Source organism: Peromyscus californicus, unplaced genomic scaffold, assembly GCF_007827085.1.
Source record: "Peromyscus californicus insignis strain IS unplaced genomic scaffold, ASM782708v3 Scaffold_12__1_contigs__length_115047231, whole genome shotgun sequence".
Classification (NCBI taxonomy): domain Eukaryota; kingdom Metazoa; phylum Chordata; class Mammalia; order Rodentia; family Cricetidae; genus Peromyscus; species Peromyscus californicus.
The window spans coordinates 80615321-80629942 of NW_026294413.1; the positions used below are offsets into that span (position 1 = coordinate 80615321).

At 42.8% G+C, this 14622-nt stretch overlaps 1 protein-coding gene across 3 annotated transcripts in view; it reads left to right on the top strand.

The window, feature by feature from the left end:
- Adk (adenosine kinase) overlaps positions 1-14622 on the top strand; it is a 409106-nt gene that overhangs the window by 372471 nt on the left and 22013 nt on the right. For 2 of the 3 annotated variants that reach the window (XM_052733565.1, XM_052733566.1), the window contains exon 10: positions 10612-10698. The exons of the other annotated variant lie outside the window; for it this stretch is intronic. In XM_052733565.1, coding sequence (XP_052589525.1) covers positions 10612-10698 — 87 coding nt within the window. The remainder of the gene's footprint in view (positions 1-10611; positions 10699-14622) is intronic. 3 annotated transcript variants of the gene reach the window in all.

The following is a 14622-nucleotide window of genomic DNA, read 5'->3' on the forward strand; positions in this document are numbered from 1 at the left end:
GGAACAAAGAAGCAGTTTCTATAGCTTTTGTTCCCATAAACTCCAACCACATATGTAGTAGTTTGTCAAAGCTCATAAATAGAAATAAGAGAGCGTGGCATGCATCCTAGAAAGAGGAGCCTAGTGTCTCAGAGCAGCAGGCCTTTCTCTGGGTGGTGTGGGAGCTGAGTTAAGAGTGTCCAGACTGGCTTTCCTTCATCACAGGGTCTTCTGTTTCAAAATTCCCAAATCAAGTATAGCTCATTTTCGAGAGCTGGGTGGAGGGCAAGAAGGAAATGGTGATTTGCTTTTCAGCAGAGGTTGCAAAGCAGTCATTACTGCTCATTTGTGGGGTAGAAATATCGAGGCAGCATCCTTGTAACAATTACATCTTTCAGTCATTCCTCAGTGCAAATAAAAATAACAATTTCAAGGGTTGAGATGTAGCTCAGCATGGATGCTTACCTAGCATGTGCACAGTGCTGGGTTTGATTCCCAGCACTGCATAAATCCAGACCTGGTGCTGCACATCTATAATCTCTGCACGTGGGCGATGTGGGCGAAACAATCAGGAGTTCAGAGTCATCCTTGGCTACATGAGTCTCAAAAAAAAGAGAGAGAGAGATTTAAGCTAGCAAAATAGTAAAGATGGAACTGAAACTTTAGGTTACTTGATTTGTTAAACTAAACTAGAGAAGAGTACTATAGTGATGGACCACATATTCAAGATCATTCAGAAAACCGTTCACAGTATACTAGATTCTAGGAATTAATCAAAAGTGAAACACAGACCCCAGGCTCGAGGAGCTTAAATTCTAGCAAGAACGAACATTCTTAAAAAATGTCAATTGAGCACCTACTTCATAGTAGATACAGAATTTGGTTCTGGGGATAAGATTAAGTCCTGATTCCCTACCTACAGGAGCTTAGATTTTATTCGGAAAAAAAAATACTTGGAAATAATACAATCCGTGCTTTCACAGATGTATCTGAAGGTTACAAATGATTGCATAAAAGGAAGGAATTGATACTGCTTGGAGATTAGAGACTTACAGGCAAGAGAATATGCACCACCTGGAATTTGGAATGAAGAGAAGAGACTACCAAACAATATATTTGATGTGTATACATGACATGTTTAGAGAAATCACAGGTGTGACCAAGGAGCAGCCACAGGGCTAGGGAAAGGCAAGAGATGAAATTTGAACAGTAGGCTGAATTCACATCCTGCGGTAATGCCTCCTTTGAGAGAGAAGTACTGATGCCTCTGCCTCCAATCATCCCAGCACTAAGCCTTCGCAGGGAGATTGTGAGTTGGAGGGCAGCAGGGCCACCTAACAAGACCTCTCTCAAAACAGAGACAAAAAGAGACAAGCAGCAGCAACAGAAAACCTGTAGAGAACCACTGAAAGGGAATAAAGCCGTCAGATGTGTGCTCAAGAAAAAGCCCTGTGTTCTTTCAGCAAATACCTACTTAGTATCTGTAATCTTAGAGTATGCATGCTAGGCAGAGCTCTGGATGCCAGGAATCACCAGGGAGATACTTACCTTTTCTTTCGTAGGCAGCCAAATGTTGTGCCTATTCCTTCAGCTGATTAAATGAAGATTGGGAACATCAAAGTTAAGCAACCTATGAGCTAAGCTAGTAGAGGAAACAGTTTCTTATAGATAAGACAGTGCAGTGCAATTCATATAAAAACGGAGAGAAGTCGGGCGGTAGTGGCACAAGTCTTTAATCGCAGCACTAGGGAGGCAGAGGCAAGGGGATCTCCGTGAGTTCTACAGAGAGAGTTCCAGGACAGCCAGCGCTATTAGACAGAGAAACCCTGTCTCAAAAAAAACCAAAAAAAAAAAAAAAAAAAAAGCAGAGAAAAAGCAAGTTGAACTCAGCTGGTACATAGTAAGATTAAAGTGATTTGGTTCATTTAATAAACCTTAATATTAAAAGTATCAAAATTTTTCTTTTCTTTTTTTCTTTCTTTTTTTTTTTTTTTGATTTGGTGTTTTCAAGACAGGGTTTCTCTATATAACAGCCCTGACTGTCCTAGAACTCACTCTGTAGACCAGGCAGGCCTCGAACTCACAGAGATCTGCCTTCCCTTACCTTCCAAGTGCTGGGGTTAAAGGCATGTACCACCACTGCCCAGCTTTCAGGTTTTGTCTTAAGGAAACTTAAAGACTACATAGTGCTGGAGAGATGGCTCCGCAGTTAAGAGCACTGACTCCTCTTCAGAGGACCCCAAGCTTGGTCCCAGCAGCCACATGGAGGCTCACAACATCCTTAACTCCAGTTCCAGAGTCCAACACCTTTTTCTGCCCTCTGTTGGCATCTGTATGCATGTGGTATCCATAAACTCACCCAGGGGCACATACACACAAATAAATAAATGTTTTTAAAGAAATGCACACCAAACAAAAAGGAGAATAAGATTTGAGAGCACTAATTCCAGCTCTCACTGTTGTGGTGGTGGTGCTTTAATCATTTCTACTGCAAACTTCTTGGTTTTGTTTTTTGTTTTTTTCCAGACAGGGTTTCTTTGTAGCTTTGGAGCCTGTCCTGGAACTTACTCTGTAGCCCAGGCTGGCCTTGAACTCAGTTCCACCTATCTCTGAGTCCCGCATGCTGGGATTAAAGGCATATGCCACCACTGTCCAGTGCAAACTTCTTTTTTAAGCTGTAGTAAGTAGGGATAAGACCCAGGGCCTTAGCTGAGCATGGTGGCACATGCCTTTAGTCCCAGCGCTCCAGAGCCAGAGGCAGAGGCAGATGGATCTATGTGAGTTAGAGACCAGCCTAGTCTACAGAGTGCATTCCAGGACAGCCAAGACTACACAGAGAAACTGTCTTGAAAAACAAACAAATAAAAGACCTAGTGCCTCCCACATGCCCAACCACTAAACTACATCCCTAGCCCTTGCAAAACTATTTCATATTCTAATTAACCTATTTGCTCTCTTACCTGCCTACGTCCAGTACTGAAAATCCACATTAATGAGAAGAAAACGTGAACAGAGAATTTGCTACGAACAATAATATATAGTTAAATAATCTGCAAGGTTAAGCTGGAATTTGCTTTGTTTATTCCTTAGTTCTTTGAGAAAGAGCCCCCACAATGTAACCTTAAACTTGAAATCCTCTGCTGAGTTGCTGGGATTACGGCTGTGCATTTCCATGTCTGGCTTAGAAACAGCAATTTTAAGTGAGACCTGGATCCCCTATGTCTCTATGTCTCAATTTAAGATCAGTGATTCTTTTCATATATTTCAAAGAGACTTTGTGTGCTTAGTATGTGCCAGTTTTTCCTCTTAGTGCTTTATACATACTGATATAGTGTGTGCACGTGCATGTGCATGCAGACACACACACATACACCAATTTAAAAAACACCTTGAAATGTTTTTAAAAATAAAAACATTTTATTTACTATTTTTTGGTATCCACTGTGTGTGGAGCTCAGAGAGCAATGAGAACATCTTGTGGGAGTTTGTTCTCTGCTTCTACCACATTCTACCATATGGATTCGGGGGTAGAATTCACATCATCAGGCTTGGCAGCGATGACCTTTACCCACTGAGCCATCTTGCCAGCCCCAGTTGTCTTGTTTCTAACCCTGAAGAAATTGAAGAGTAGAGAGAGTGAAGACAAAGCTGGATGACTTGTGGTCCTGCATAACCTGACTCATCTTTTCTTATCTATGGAGTTTTAGCAATTTAGTCCAGCTTAGTTATCAGGATCAGGACTGGGGGAATTTCACTTTCAATTAACTGCTGTATAATACTTAATCAAAACCTGTTTTGTTGTAATCGCACAAATGGCAGCAGTATTGCTTGAGTAGTGACCTGAAATCTGAGTCTCCTACTTCTTTCTCGTTCATTCTGTCCCTAAGAGCTGCCTTTCCCATGAGCCCCTAGGCAGCTGACAACCTGTGAGCCTCAGTGTGTTTGTTTATAAAGTTAGCTAACAGCACTCAACTTGTGGGACCGCCATAAACATGGCATTAGGTGGGGTATACAGCACTTAGTGCAACGTGATTTCACTCTAGAGACCATAGTTGCCTCCCATCATCCAATGCATCAAATGCAAACTTGACTTTCAAAGTCTCTAGAAATTGCCAGACTCTAGCTGTCTTATGGGACAGAAATCCGCTGCTCTGTCCATCCCCCTTAAGCATACACAGCTTCTTTTCCTCTCTTTGTTATCCACAGAATGAAGAGTTCAAAACTAGTCTGAGTCTCTTCCCCATGAAGCCGTGTGAGTTAGCTGGACTCATCTTGTTCCTTTTCCTCCCTGTGAGCTCCTGTAGCAGTTACAGTGGATGTTCGGCGGTATGGTAGTTCAGAGATTCTCATACAGCCCCGGTCTCCTTGCATGCTTTTAAGCAGTCTGAGGAGGTGGATCAAATCTGAATATTTCTCCTGTGTCACATCTCCAAAGAACCTAGCAGAGTATAAAGAGTGTGCAGCTATTGTTCACTAAGTATTTGTTGCCTGATTGAAGAAAGTAAGCTCCTACCTTATAAAATTATATGTTAGATTTTTTTCTTTACAGTGCTTCATAAGTATGTAATATATACAATGACTATAGAAAATAGATATCTTTTACCAAACTTCCATAGTTTTGGGGTGGGGATTAGTAGCTAATCCCTGTAAGTTCCAGGCCAGCCTGGGCTATTTAGCAAGAACCTGGCTCAAGGGGGGAAAAAAGAGAAGGCAGTAGCTTCCATCCACAGCCATGAGGTTTTGTAAGTCTGCCCACTTTTCTGAATTATTGAGAAAAATGTAATTTATTCTTTTCTAAGTATACTTCCCCTAACAGTTTGGGTTTCCCCAAGATTTTTTTCTCTCTGTAGCCCTGGCTGTCCTGAAACTCACTCTGTAGACCAGGCTGGCCTTGAACTAAGAGATCCTCCTGTCTCTGCCTCCCAAGTACTGGGATTAAAAGCATGTGTCGCCGGGCGGTGGTGGCGCACGCCTTTAATCCCAGCACTCGGGAGGCAGAGCCAGGCGGATCTCTGTGAGTTCGAGGCCAGCCTGGGCTACCAAGTGAGTTCCAGGAGAGGCGCAAAGCTACACAGAGAAACCCTGTCTTGAAAAACCAAAAAAAAAAAAAAAAAAAGCATGTGTCACCACACCTGGCTGGTTTTCCCAAGATTTGGGGCATCCATGATCTTTCTTCTTGCCATGGCTGCTTGTCAGCCATGTGTCTGGCCCCCATCCCAGCTTAAAATGGCATGGCTCTTTTTCCTTCGCTCTACTCTCAGGCAGCTTTTAAGACCCCCAGGTTGCCTACCATTGGGTGTTTCTTTCAAATTCTAGTAAAATTGTCCTTGAGCTTCAAAAACAAATTAAAAAAAAAAAAGCAACAATAAAAACAGACACTTGGGCCAGGCTCTGGTAGTGCATGCCTTTAATCCCAGCTCTCAGAAGGGAGAGGCAGGCAGATCTCTGTGAGTTCAAGACCAGCCTGGTCTACAGAGTGAGTTCCAGGACAGCCAGAATTACACAGAGAAATCCTGTCTCAAAAGAAACAAACCAAAACAAGCATTTGTACTCACTGTACTCCAGGTACAGAGCCTGCCTTACGTTTAACACAGCTAGCCATCAAGCTTGTTGCTGGCCCCCAGCCTCTGTACTTCAGCCCTTCCTCCTTATCACGAAAACAGCATTTCCTCAGCTAAACTCAGACCACACATCTTAACTCTCCTGCTCTGTCATACTGCTCTTGGTGCGCTGTTTCACCGTTTCTGAGACATAACTCAGTAGATGTCTTATTTGTTCTTTTGTTACTTGAATAGTTAGCTCCTGCCCTGATAGCATGTAGGCCCCATCAAAGCCAGAGTCTGGTCCGCACCATTGACATGTCCATGTTCAGTCTCTAATACAGCCCCAGACATGAGACGGTCTTTTAATTAAATAATCCTTTGTATTAAATAAAGGAGCTGAGTCCAAACCAAACGTAAATCACAGTTGGTTTTAGACTAACATTCCCACCATTCTACTCAGCCTGCTTCTCAGGAAAGACTTATACCTTGAGAACTACGGGAAGAATTGATGTTCAAGATAATGACATTCAGATGTGCTGTAAGAGCTTCTATTCTCAAAGAAAATTTTCATTGAGTTCCATAAATTAATTAAAGCAGGGATGTCATGGAATATTAATATATTATGTTAATACATTTAGAAAAATTTCCAACCAAAAAGACTTTCTGCTTTTTCTTTAGTTAACCAGAAAATTAAATTAACTCAGAGCTCCTCATTCCCCAAAGTCCTTGTTAATTAGGATTGTTCTATAAATCTCTATTATTAGAAGAGTTTGTCATCTGTTTCATTACCCTGTTTATTAGGGCAGTCTGAGCAGGGTGTCTTTGCTCATATCCTGATGTGTGCGTCCTAGTGAGAAGAAGCATTTCCTGCCTCCTTGTTTCTTCCCTATTCGTTAAGGCGCATTTCATGCTATTAGTATAACAACTTGGTTTATTTGTGTCAGTTCCCTGGGTAAAGTAGGAATGATATCATTGACTTGGCTATTAAATATAATAATTAAATTCAAGTGGTGTTAAAGATAAAAGCTTGAATGCTTTGCAGCATTGTGTGTGATAAAGAGAGATTTAAAATAGGCTGCAAGTCCATCATTGAAGGACCGGGAAATAAATGATAGTGTGTCCATACAATTGACTATAATGCAACAGTACAATATAAAGGCATCCTCTCTTTAGTAGTTTAGAAAGAGCTTCATGTGTTCAGAGTAGCCTGGATATTATATCTTTTTAATACCTCCAGTAAGACATCACATATCACACAACTCACTCATTTCAAGTAAATATTCTAAGAGTTGTTCTTATGTTGACAGTTGTGCAATCATTACATTAACCAATTGTGAACATTTTTATTACTAAAAAAAGATACTCTAAGAGCATTTGCAGTCAATCCCAACTTCTCAACCTCACACCACATACCACTATCCTTTCAGCCTAGTCCTTGTGAGCTCCTTTGTTTGTTTGTTTGTTTGTGACAATCTCACTATGCAACCTGGGCTGTCCTGGAGCTAGCTATATACACTAGGCTGACCTCAAACACACAGCGATCCACCTGCCTCTGCCTCCCAAGTACTCAGGTCAAAGGCATGCGCCATCATGCCTGGCTTTGCAAGCTCTTAAATAGAAGTATTTGATCAGAACATAGAGAATGGTTCATGTGTGGAGGTCAGAAAACAACTTGTAGGAGTCAGCTTTCTCCATCCATTCTGCAAGACACAGGAAACTCAGGTCATCAGGCTTGGTGGCAAGCTCCTGTAACATCGAAAACATCTTGCTGGCCCACTCTGTGTTTGGGAGAAGTTTTTTTTTGTGTTTAGTTCTTTTACGCATATGTGAATGTATATGTGTGTGCCTGTGGAGGTTAGGAATCCACCTTAGGTGGTTTTCCTGGGGAACCATCCACTTTGTGTGTGTGTGTGTGTGTGTGTGTGTGTGTGTGTGTGTGTGTGTGTGTGTGAGAGAGAGAGAGAGAGAGAGAAAGAGAGAGAGAGAGAGAAGAGAGAGAGAGAGAGAGAGAGAGAGAGAGAGAGAGAGAGAGAGAGAGAGAGAGATTTATATTGGTTTTGACCACTTAAAAGTAACTATAATCAACCTAGTGGCAGCCTATGAGAAAATATCAGAAGGTATTTCTTACCTCCTGTCCAGCTACATACACACCTTTAATCCCAGGATTAGGAGGCAGAGGCAGGAGAATCAATGCTAGCCAGGCCTACATAGTGAGTTCCAGGACAGCCATGGCTACACAATGAGACCCTTTCTAGGGGAGGGGGGGGGGTATTTCTTTTTGTTTTATCTTGTTTTGTTGTGCATTTTTTGTTGTGTTTTATTCCTGGCTGAATTTAATTAGGATTGTTTGCATGATCATGAGGATAGGGTATCATGAGAGCATGGGTAACTTGCCAGCAGCTGTACGCCACTGCAGAAAATGAGTCCCCCACTCTCCAGTAACCACGACTACCTATAGCTCTTCAGAGACAGGGTGGGGCCTCTGATCCCTTCCCCCACACACATTGTTTTTGTGTGGGTTTTTGTTTGGTTGGTTTAGTTTGTTGGCTTGTTGTTTATGTGTGTATGGGGAGGGTTGAGACTGGGTCTCAGTGGGGAGGGTTGAGACTGGGTCTCAGTATTGTAGTCTTGTTTGCGCTGGAACTCACAGAGATCCACCTGCCTCTGCCTCCCAGGTGCCGGGATTAAAGATGTGTGCCACCACAGCCAGCTCTGTTTTGTTTTTTAGGGTTTGTGTTTTCTGTGTTTCTCAGTGGGTGAGGGGCGGTGTACACGTGTAGAGGTCTGAGGACAACTCTGAGGAGTTATGTCTCCCCTACCACCTTGTGACTGCAGGATCTCTCCTGGTTTTGCCCCCTGGCCCATCAGCTTACTCCCAGTAGGAGTGCTGGCTTTTTATGGGTTTCAGAGATCAAACTCAGGCCTCATGTTTGCCAGACAAACCCTCTACCAGCTGAGCCCTCTCCCTAGCCCCCGCTTTTCTACAATTAATTATTACCCAAAGTATTTTACGGACGCGTCTTATTATTACTAATGTAACCCCGTTGTTAACAGTAACTGTCATTAACGTCCCTCACTCTCCTTAGTCAGTGTCAGTTTGTTCTAGGTTTATTGTTCATTCCCTGAGAATGTGTCTTGTACTTGAAAGTAATAAAGCCAGATTTCTCTATAAATATTTATGGTATAGACCTTTTCTGAAATCAGACTGCAGCCCTTTCCCAATTATTTCTAATAAAGTCTGCTTGCATCTCTTTTATTTTCTCTGCCTGTGCAACCGTATGTACTGCATGCTCCCTAGGAACACAAACCTCTATTTATACCATAACATCCAATTAATTACAATCCTGTTAACGGCCATGTAGGCTCTAGAGTTACAAAGTGTGCCAAGTTTAGTTGCTTCAAATTTTTGGTTTGTTTTTGGAACAAGGTTTTACTGTGTAGCCCAGCTGATCTTAAACTCATTGGTATGACCCAGGCTGGCCTCTGGGATCCTCCTGACTCAGCATTCCAAGTGCTAAGATTATGTTCATGAGTCATCTTACCAGTGTCCGTTAGAATCGAATAGGTAATTCCGGGTTTTTAACATCCAGGGTTGTCCAGTCTTTTGTCACTGCAGTACGACCTTGTCCTCTGCAAATGTGCTGGACCACTGTGCTAGCTGTGGACAGTGACATATGAAGTCCATGAGGCCACAGGCTGGAGCCGCTTGACAGCGTACTCACTGACGAGCCAAGTACTCGAGTCCTGTTGAATATCAGCATTTCTGAGAAGATCAATTTCACTGCTTGGTTTTATGAGAAAAAGTCTCACTTCATAGCCTAGCCTGGCCTCTGACCCAAGATCTCTGCAGCCTACCTTTAATCTCTGCAGCCCTGTGACTACAGCATACTTTACCACACTCACTCAGGAGGATCATTTTTGCTTCAACATATCTGTGTCTCTTGTGTTGAATCTCTCTTTGAGCTGGAATGGTAATTCACACCTATAATCCCAGACCTTGGAGGATGGGATATTCAGGAAGGAAGCACTGCCACTTGGCCAGTCTGTAAAGTATGGCCCTGTCCTGGTAACAACAAAAGGAAGGGTCTCGTTATAGGCCACGCTGGCCTCCAACTCCTAATACTAACTTCTGCCTTTGCTCCCTGAGTGCTGGGATTGCACTCATATGCTGCACACCGGCACACATGTGGAAAGCAGGCACACACCTTAATTCTTAAGACCTTTTCTCAGTAAGATCTTTCTTAAGGTTTTAAGATCTCCTACATCCTCTTTGCTCTGAGGTGAGATTGAAGTTTGCAAGTCATTAGCCAAGTCTGTCTCCATAGGATGCAAATTTGTGACTTCAGAAGTTCAATAAGTCCAATAAGGAAACACTCTGCAATCATTTGCAGATGTCTTCCTGGCCAGATTTCATCAAAGTACTCCACAGCTGTCATGGGCCAAGCTTAGAGTCCTGGATGAGGTTCCTCTGTAGGGAGAAGGGCAAGCCGTCCTCCAGACCATACTGTTCCCACTGTTCTGCCCGTGCATTCTGTGTTAGCTGCTGGACACTTGGCAGAAGATGACCAGATTAGGTGATCTGTAATAAACCAACTATAAAAGCAGTAATCCTTGACATGGACATGAAGTGTGCCATTGTGATTTTTCTGTAGAAAGGTACTCAAGACTGATTATTTACATTTTAAAATGTGAAGCTCTTTCAGTGGATCCAAGATTTATTTCACTGCCAGCAACCCAAGCAAGCTTGAAGATTACTAGGGCTCGTGATCTAGTCCACTTACTTCCTTTAGCTCACAGTTTCTGTTCAGTCACTTGAACTGTCCACAGAAAGAGTGCTGCTACCATTTCCAGTCGCTCCCAGGAACATGAACTGTCTGAGTGCGGCTTTAGTAAGACACACACTCCATCTTAATGTTGAAAATTACAGGAAGTGTTGCTTTGCACCTGGTTCCCAAGACCGCCGGTACAGAATACAGGCTAATTTCTCTGAGTAGCTGAAACTCCACGAGTGTCAAGCTTTGCCGGGTGATCTTATGTATTGAGCATTATGAAGAGAAGTTAGTCTACCTTTCTTCTACTTTCATTACAGAAAATGACGTCACTGCTTTTGCTGTCTTGGATCAAAACCAGAAAGAAATCGTTGACACCAATGGAGCTGGAGATGCATTTGTTGGAGGTACAGATTCGCTTATTCCATGTTCACTCATAAGTCAAACATCCTAACCCTGGTCTCCAGCCAAAAGCCAAAACTTACTAATTTCACACAACTTTTCGTTTCTTTTTTTTTAAGTAACTGACTCCTGGTGCTTCTTCCATCTGCTGCCATCTTTGTATTACAAGGAGATTTTACTACAGGAAGGTTATGTGTTTGGCAAAGATCATCAGAGTAATTGTGTCAGAACAGTGCATAAACAAGTCACAGCAGGTAGAGTAGATCGTCCATCAGGCCTCTGTGGCTGATAGTGCGCGTGTGTGTGTGTGTGTGTGTGTGTGTGTGTGTGTGTGTGTGTGTTACTTAGGAAGTGTTACTAATTTTTTTAATTCAGGCTCAGTAAGAAGGAACAAATTTGAGCCGGGTGTGGTGGTGCAGGCCTTTAATCCTAGCACTCAGGAGGCAGAAGCAGGAGAATCTCTGAGTTAAACAGTTCCAGGACAGCTAGGGCTACACAGAGAAATCCTGTCTCGAAAAACAAACAAAACAAAGGAGCAAATTTGATACGGATGAAATCATTTGGGGGGTAAATACTCACAGGTGAGATCAGGACAGGTCGGTTTTTAATTCTAAATTACTCTAAGTTCAGGGTAGGTAAGCCAGGCTATGTCTCTAGAAAGCTTTAGAGCCTGCGTGCCAGCCCACAGGAGTCTCTCCTGGTAAATGAGACAAGACTAAAAACAGTTTGAAGGACCAGTGGGGATGACTGTTACCACCTTCTACTGAAGGGTGATGGGAATCATGGGAAATGCTAAATCTGTGGATGCTTGTAATGCAGCATTTCTTCGAAAGTATTATTTCACTTATTTCACTTTAATGATCTTTTTATCAATGAAAGTATTTCATTTTTCTTTCTCTGAAATTTCTTATACCCAGTCTTTAGGGTATAAACAGGTACCCATACCTCATTTTCTCTTTTCTTTGATCCAGTGAGCTTTTATCACTATTCTTTCTTATAACGTTTATTATGTGTGGATATATGTTGCACTTACACAAACACACATGCCACTGTGTACAAGTGAAGGTTGAGGACAACCTTTAGAAGTCAGTTCTGCTTTCCAAACATAAGTGCCAAGGACCAGCTAGGATCATCAGGCTTAGCAGGAAGCTCCTTCTGAGGTATCTCACTAGCCCCATTAGAAAAGTGCGAACAGTTGACAATACCCCATTTCATGCTTGGTTTGGGTTTCCTTGCACTGAAAGGCTTCATCAGTGATAATATTAATCTACAGCTAATTTTCTTATTCCATATTCTTCAGAGCTGTAAATCTTTGTAAGCTAAAAATATTTTATTCAGAATTAAGCCTTACTGCATAATACATTAAGGAAACCGTAGTGATTTTCTGATTGGAAATTAGTTAAACCAGGAATTTTAGTCCAGAAGCCTGTATAGTTGTATCCTGTGTGCAGATTTTCAAGTACTTTAACTCTTCAAGGTGATACGTATTCTATTTATTTGACATTTAGTGGGAAGTATAATGAGGCTGTCACAGATACGAGGGTGACCTAATTACTACCTCTGGCCCTGATGTTCTGGGCTTCCTAGCCCCGCAACAACAGGGTACATCACAGATAGCCTGCTGCATGCAGCTCCACCAGTGCTTAATGAGAATAGAGAGACCGTGAGGGGAGGGGCTTTTCTTAGGAACCAACTGGAGCATTCAGACTGTGCTCAGTGATGAGTGAGCAGCACCGGGAAAGTCGGCGCTTCCCTTAGATTTAAAGCCTGGTGTTTTAGTGTGCTTTTGTTTGTTTTTTCCTTCGTGCTTTGGTTTTGTTTGTTTTTGAGACAGGGTTTCCCTGTGTAGCCTTGGCTATCCTGGAACTCACTCTGTAGCCCAGGCTGGCCTCGAACTCAGAGATCTGCCTGCCTCTGCCTCCCAAGTGCTGGGATCAAAGGTGTGCGCCACCACTGCCCAGCTTGTTGTATTTTTTTGACATTTATTTATTTGTTTGTTTGTTTATCATGGGAGGTGGGCATACTCAGGCCACAGAGTATGTATAGAAGTCAGAGGACAACTTGTGGGAATTGGTTCTCTCATTCCAGCATATTTTACAGGGTTACAGGGCTCAAACTCAGATCCTCTGGCTTAGGAGCAAGCACCTTTACCCACTGAATCATCTTACTAGTTCTTAAGCCTTTCTTATATCCTTGGCATGTTTATTCTGGGGGTATTGTTAGGTATTGTTAGGTAAACATAAAGGAAAGAAGTCTTTAGGGGTTCTGGTTGGTTTGTTTTAAAATGGTCTTGTTTTAGAAAAGCCTTGAACTTACTTGGTAGTTTGAACTACTGATTCCCCTGCCTCTGCCCCTGAGTAATGAGATTACAGGTGTGGGCCACCATGCGGGTTTTATGTGTTGCCAGGAGTCTAACAGAGGGGCTTTGTGCGACAGCATACCAACGGAGCCTTCCTATAGAGACATTTTTAACCATGGGCCAGAGAGTCAGTAGGCTGGGTTTTATAAATTACATACAGGCTTTACTTTTTCAAAAGGTAATACTTTAAAATAATAATAATAATAACTGTTCTGTAGTTCTCCAGCTAAACTGAAACAGCCTCCCCAGTTCCCCCCAGAGGCTACATTCTGTTAACCCCCTGTGTATAAGAACAGCATTCTCAACCTATCCCATTTCTGGCAGAACCAGACTCCTAGCGCTGGATTCCACAACATGTTGCTAAAGTAAAAATAGAGAAAGTAAGGTGGGCATGGAGGCACACACATCTATAACTCAGCACTCAGGAGGCTGAGTCAGGAGCTCTGCAAGTCCAGGGCCAACCTGGGCTACAGAGTGAAGCCCTGTATAAAAGAAACCAAGATAAGGGGCTGAAGAGATGGCCCAACAATTAGGCTACTTGTTGCTCTTCCAGGGGGGTCTGAGTTCAGTTCCCAGCACCCATGTTGCTCTGCTCACAGCTCCCAGTCTGGAACTTCAACTCCAGGGGATCCAACTTCCTCATACGTTGGAGGACATCTTCACACAGGCGGTGCACCTACAAACAAATAAAATACATAACGTGTGGGGGGACTAGAAGGCAAACTGAAATTAAATATATGTCATTGGTAATCCTAGAATTAGTAGCCATTTTTCTTACTATAAACCTACTCTGGGGCTTGGGAATATAGCCCAATTGGTAGAGCAGTCACTTTGCACACGTGTTCATTCCTTAACAGCACATAAAATAGCGGCTATGCATGTCTATCATACCAACACATTGGATGTAGGGGGAAGCAGGAGGCTCAGGAGTTCAAAAGATCAAGGTCTCTTCACTACATAGTGAGTTCAAGGCCAGCAGGGCTACTGGATAACTCTGTGTTTAAAAACAAAAGTCCTACTCTGATGAGTTCCCAGTGTTAAAACACGAGGTCATAAAATGAGATAACATCCTAGTGTCAGTTATCAGTGGAATATTCATATAGTTAGCACATTCTGTGTGTGTGTGTGAGTCACACTTGATCATAGTAACAGTAGATAACCTTTATATTCTACCTTAACTAGCTTGGGGGGGGGCTGTATTTTGTGAAGGGCTGGGACTCCAACTCCAAGGCCTTGTGTCAACTAAATAGCACTCTACCACTGAGCTACACCCAAGCTGACCATACTGTTGGTTGTTGTTTACATTTCCTCATTTTCTTGGTTGTATGTTTGTGTCTGGGCAACCACGTGTCTTGGTACACATGTGGAAGTCACCGGGCAGCTTGTAGGAGCTGGGATTCCTTCCACCACATGAGTTTTGGGGATCAAACTCAGGTTATTGGGCTAGACACCAGACGCTTTTACCCACTGATCTACCTCACTGGCCCCCAGACCTTGTGTTTTTGAAACTCAGGCTGGCCTTGAACTTACTGTGTAACTCAAGCTGGCTTCAAACTTGCAGTCCTCCAAG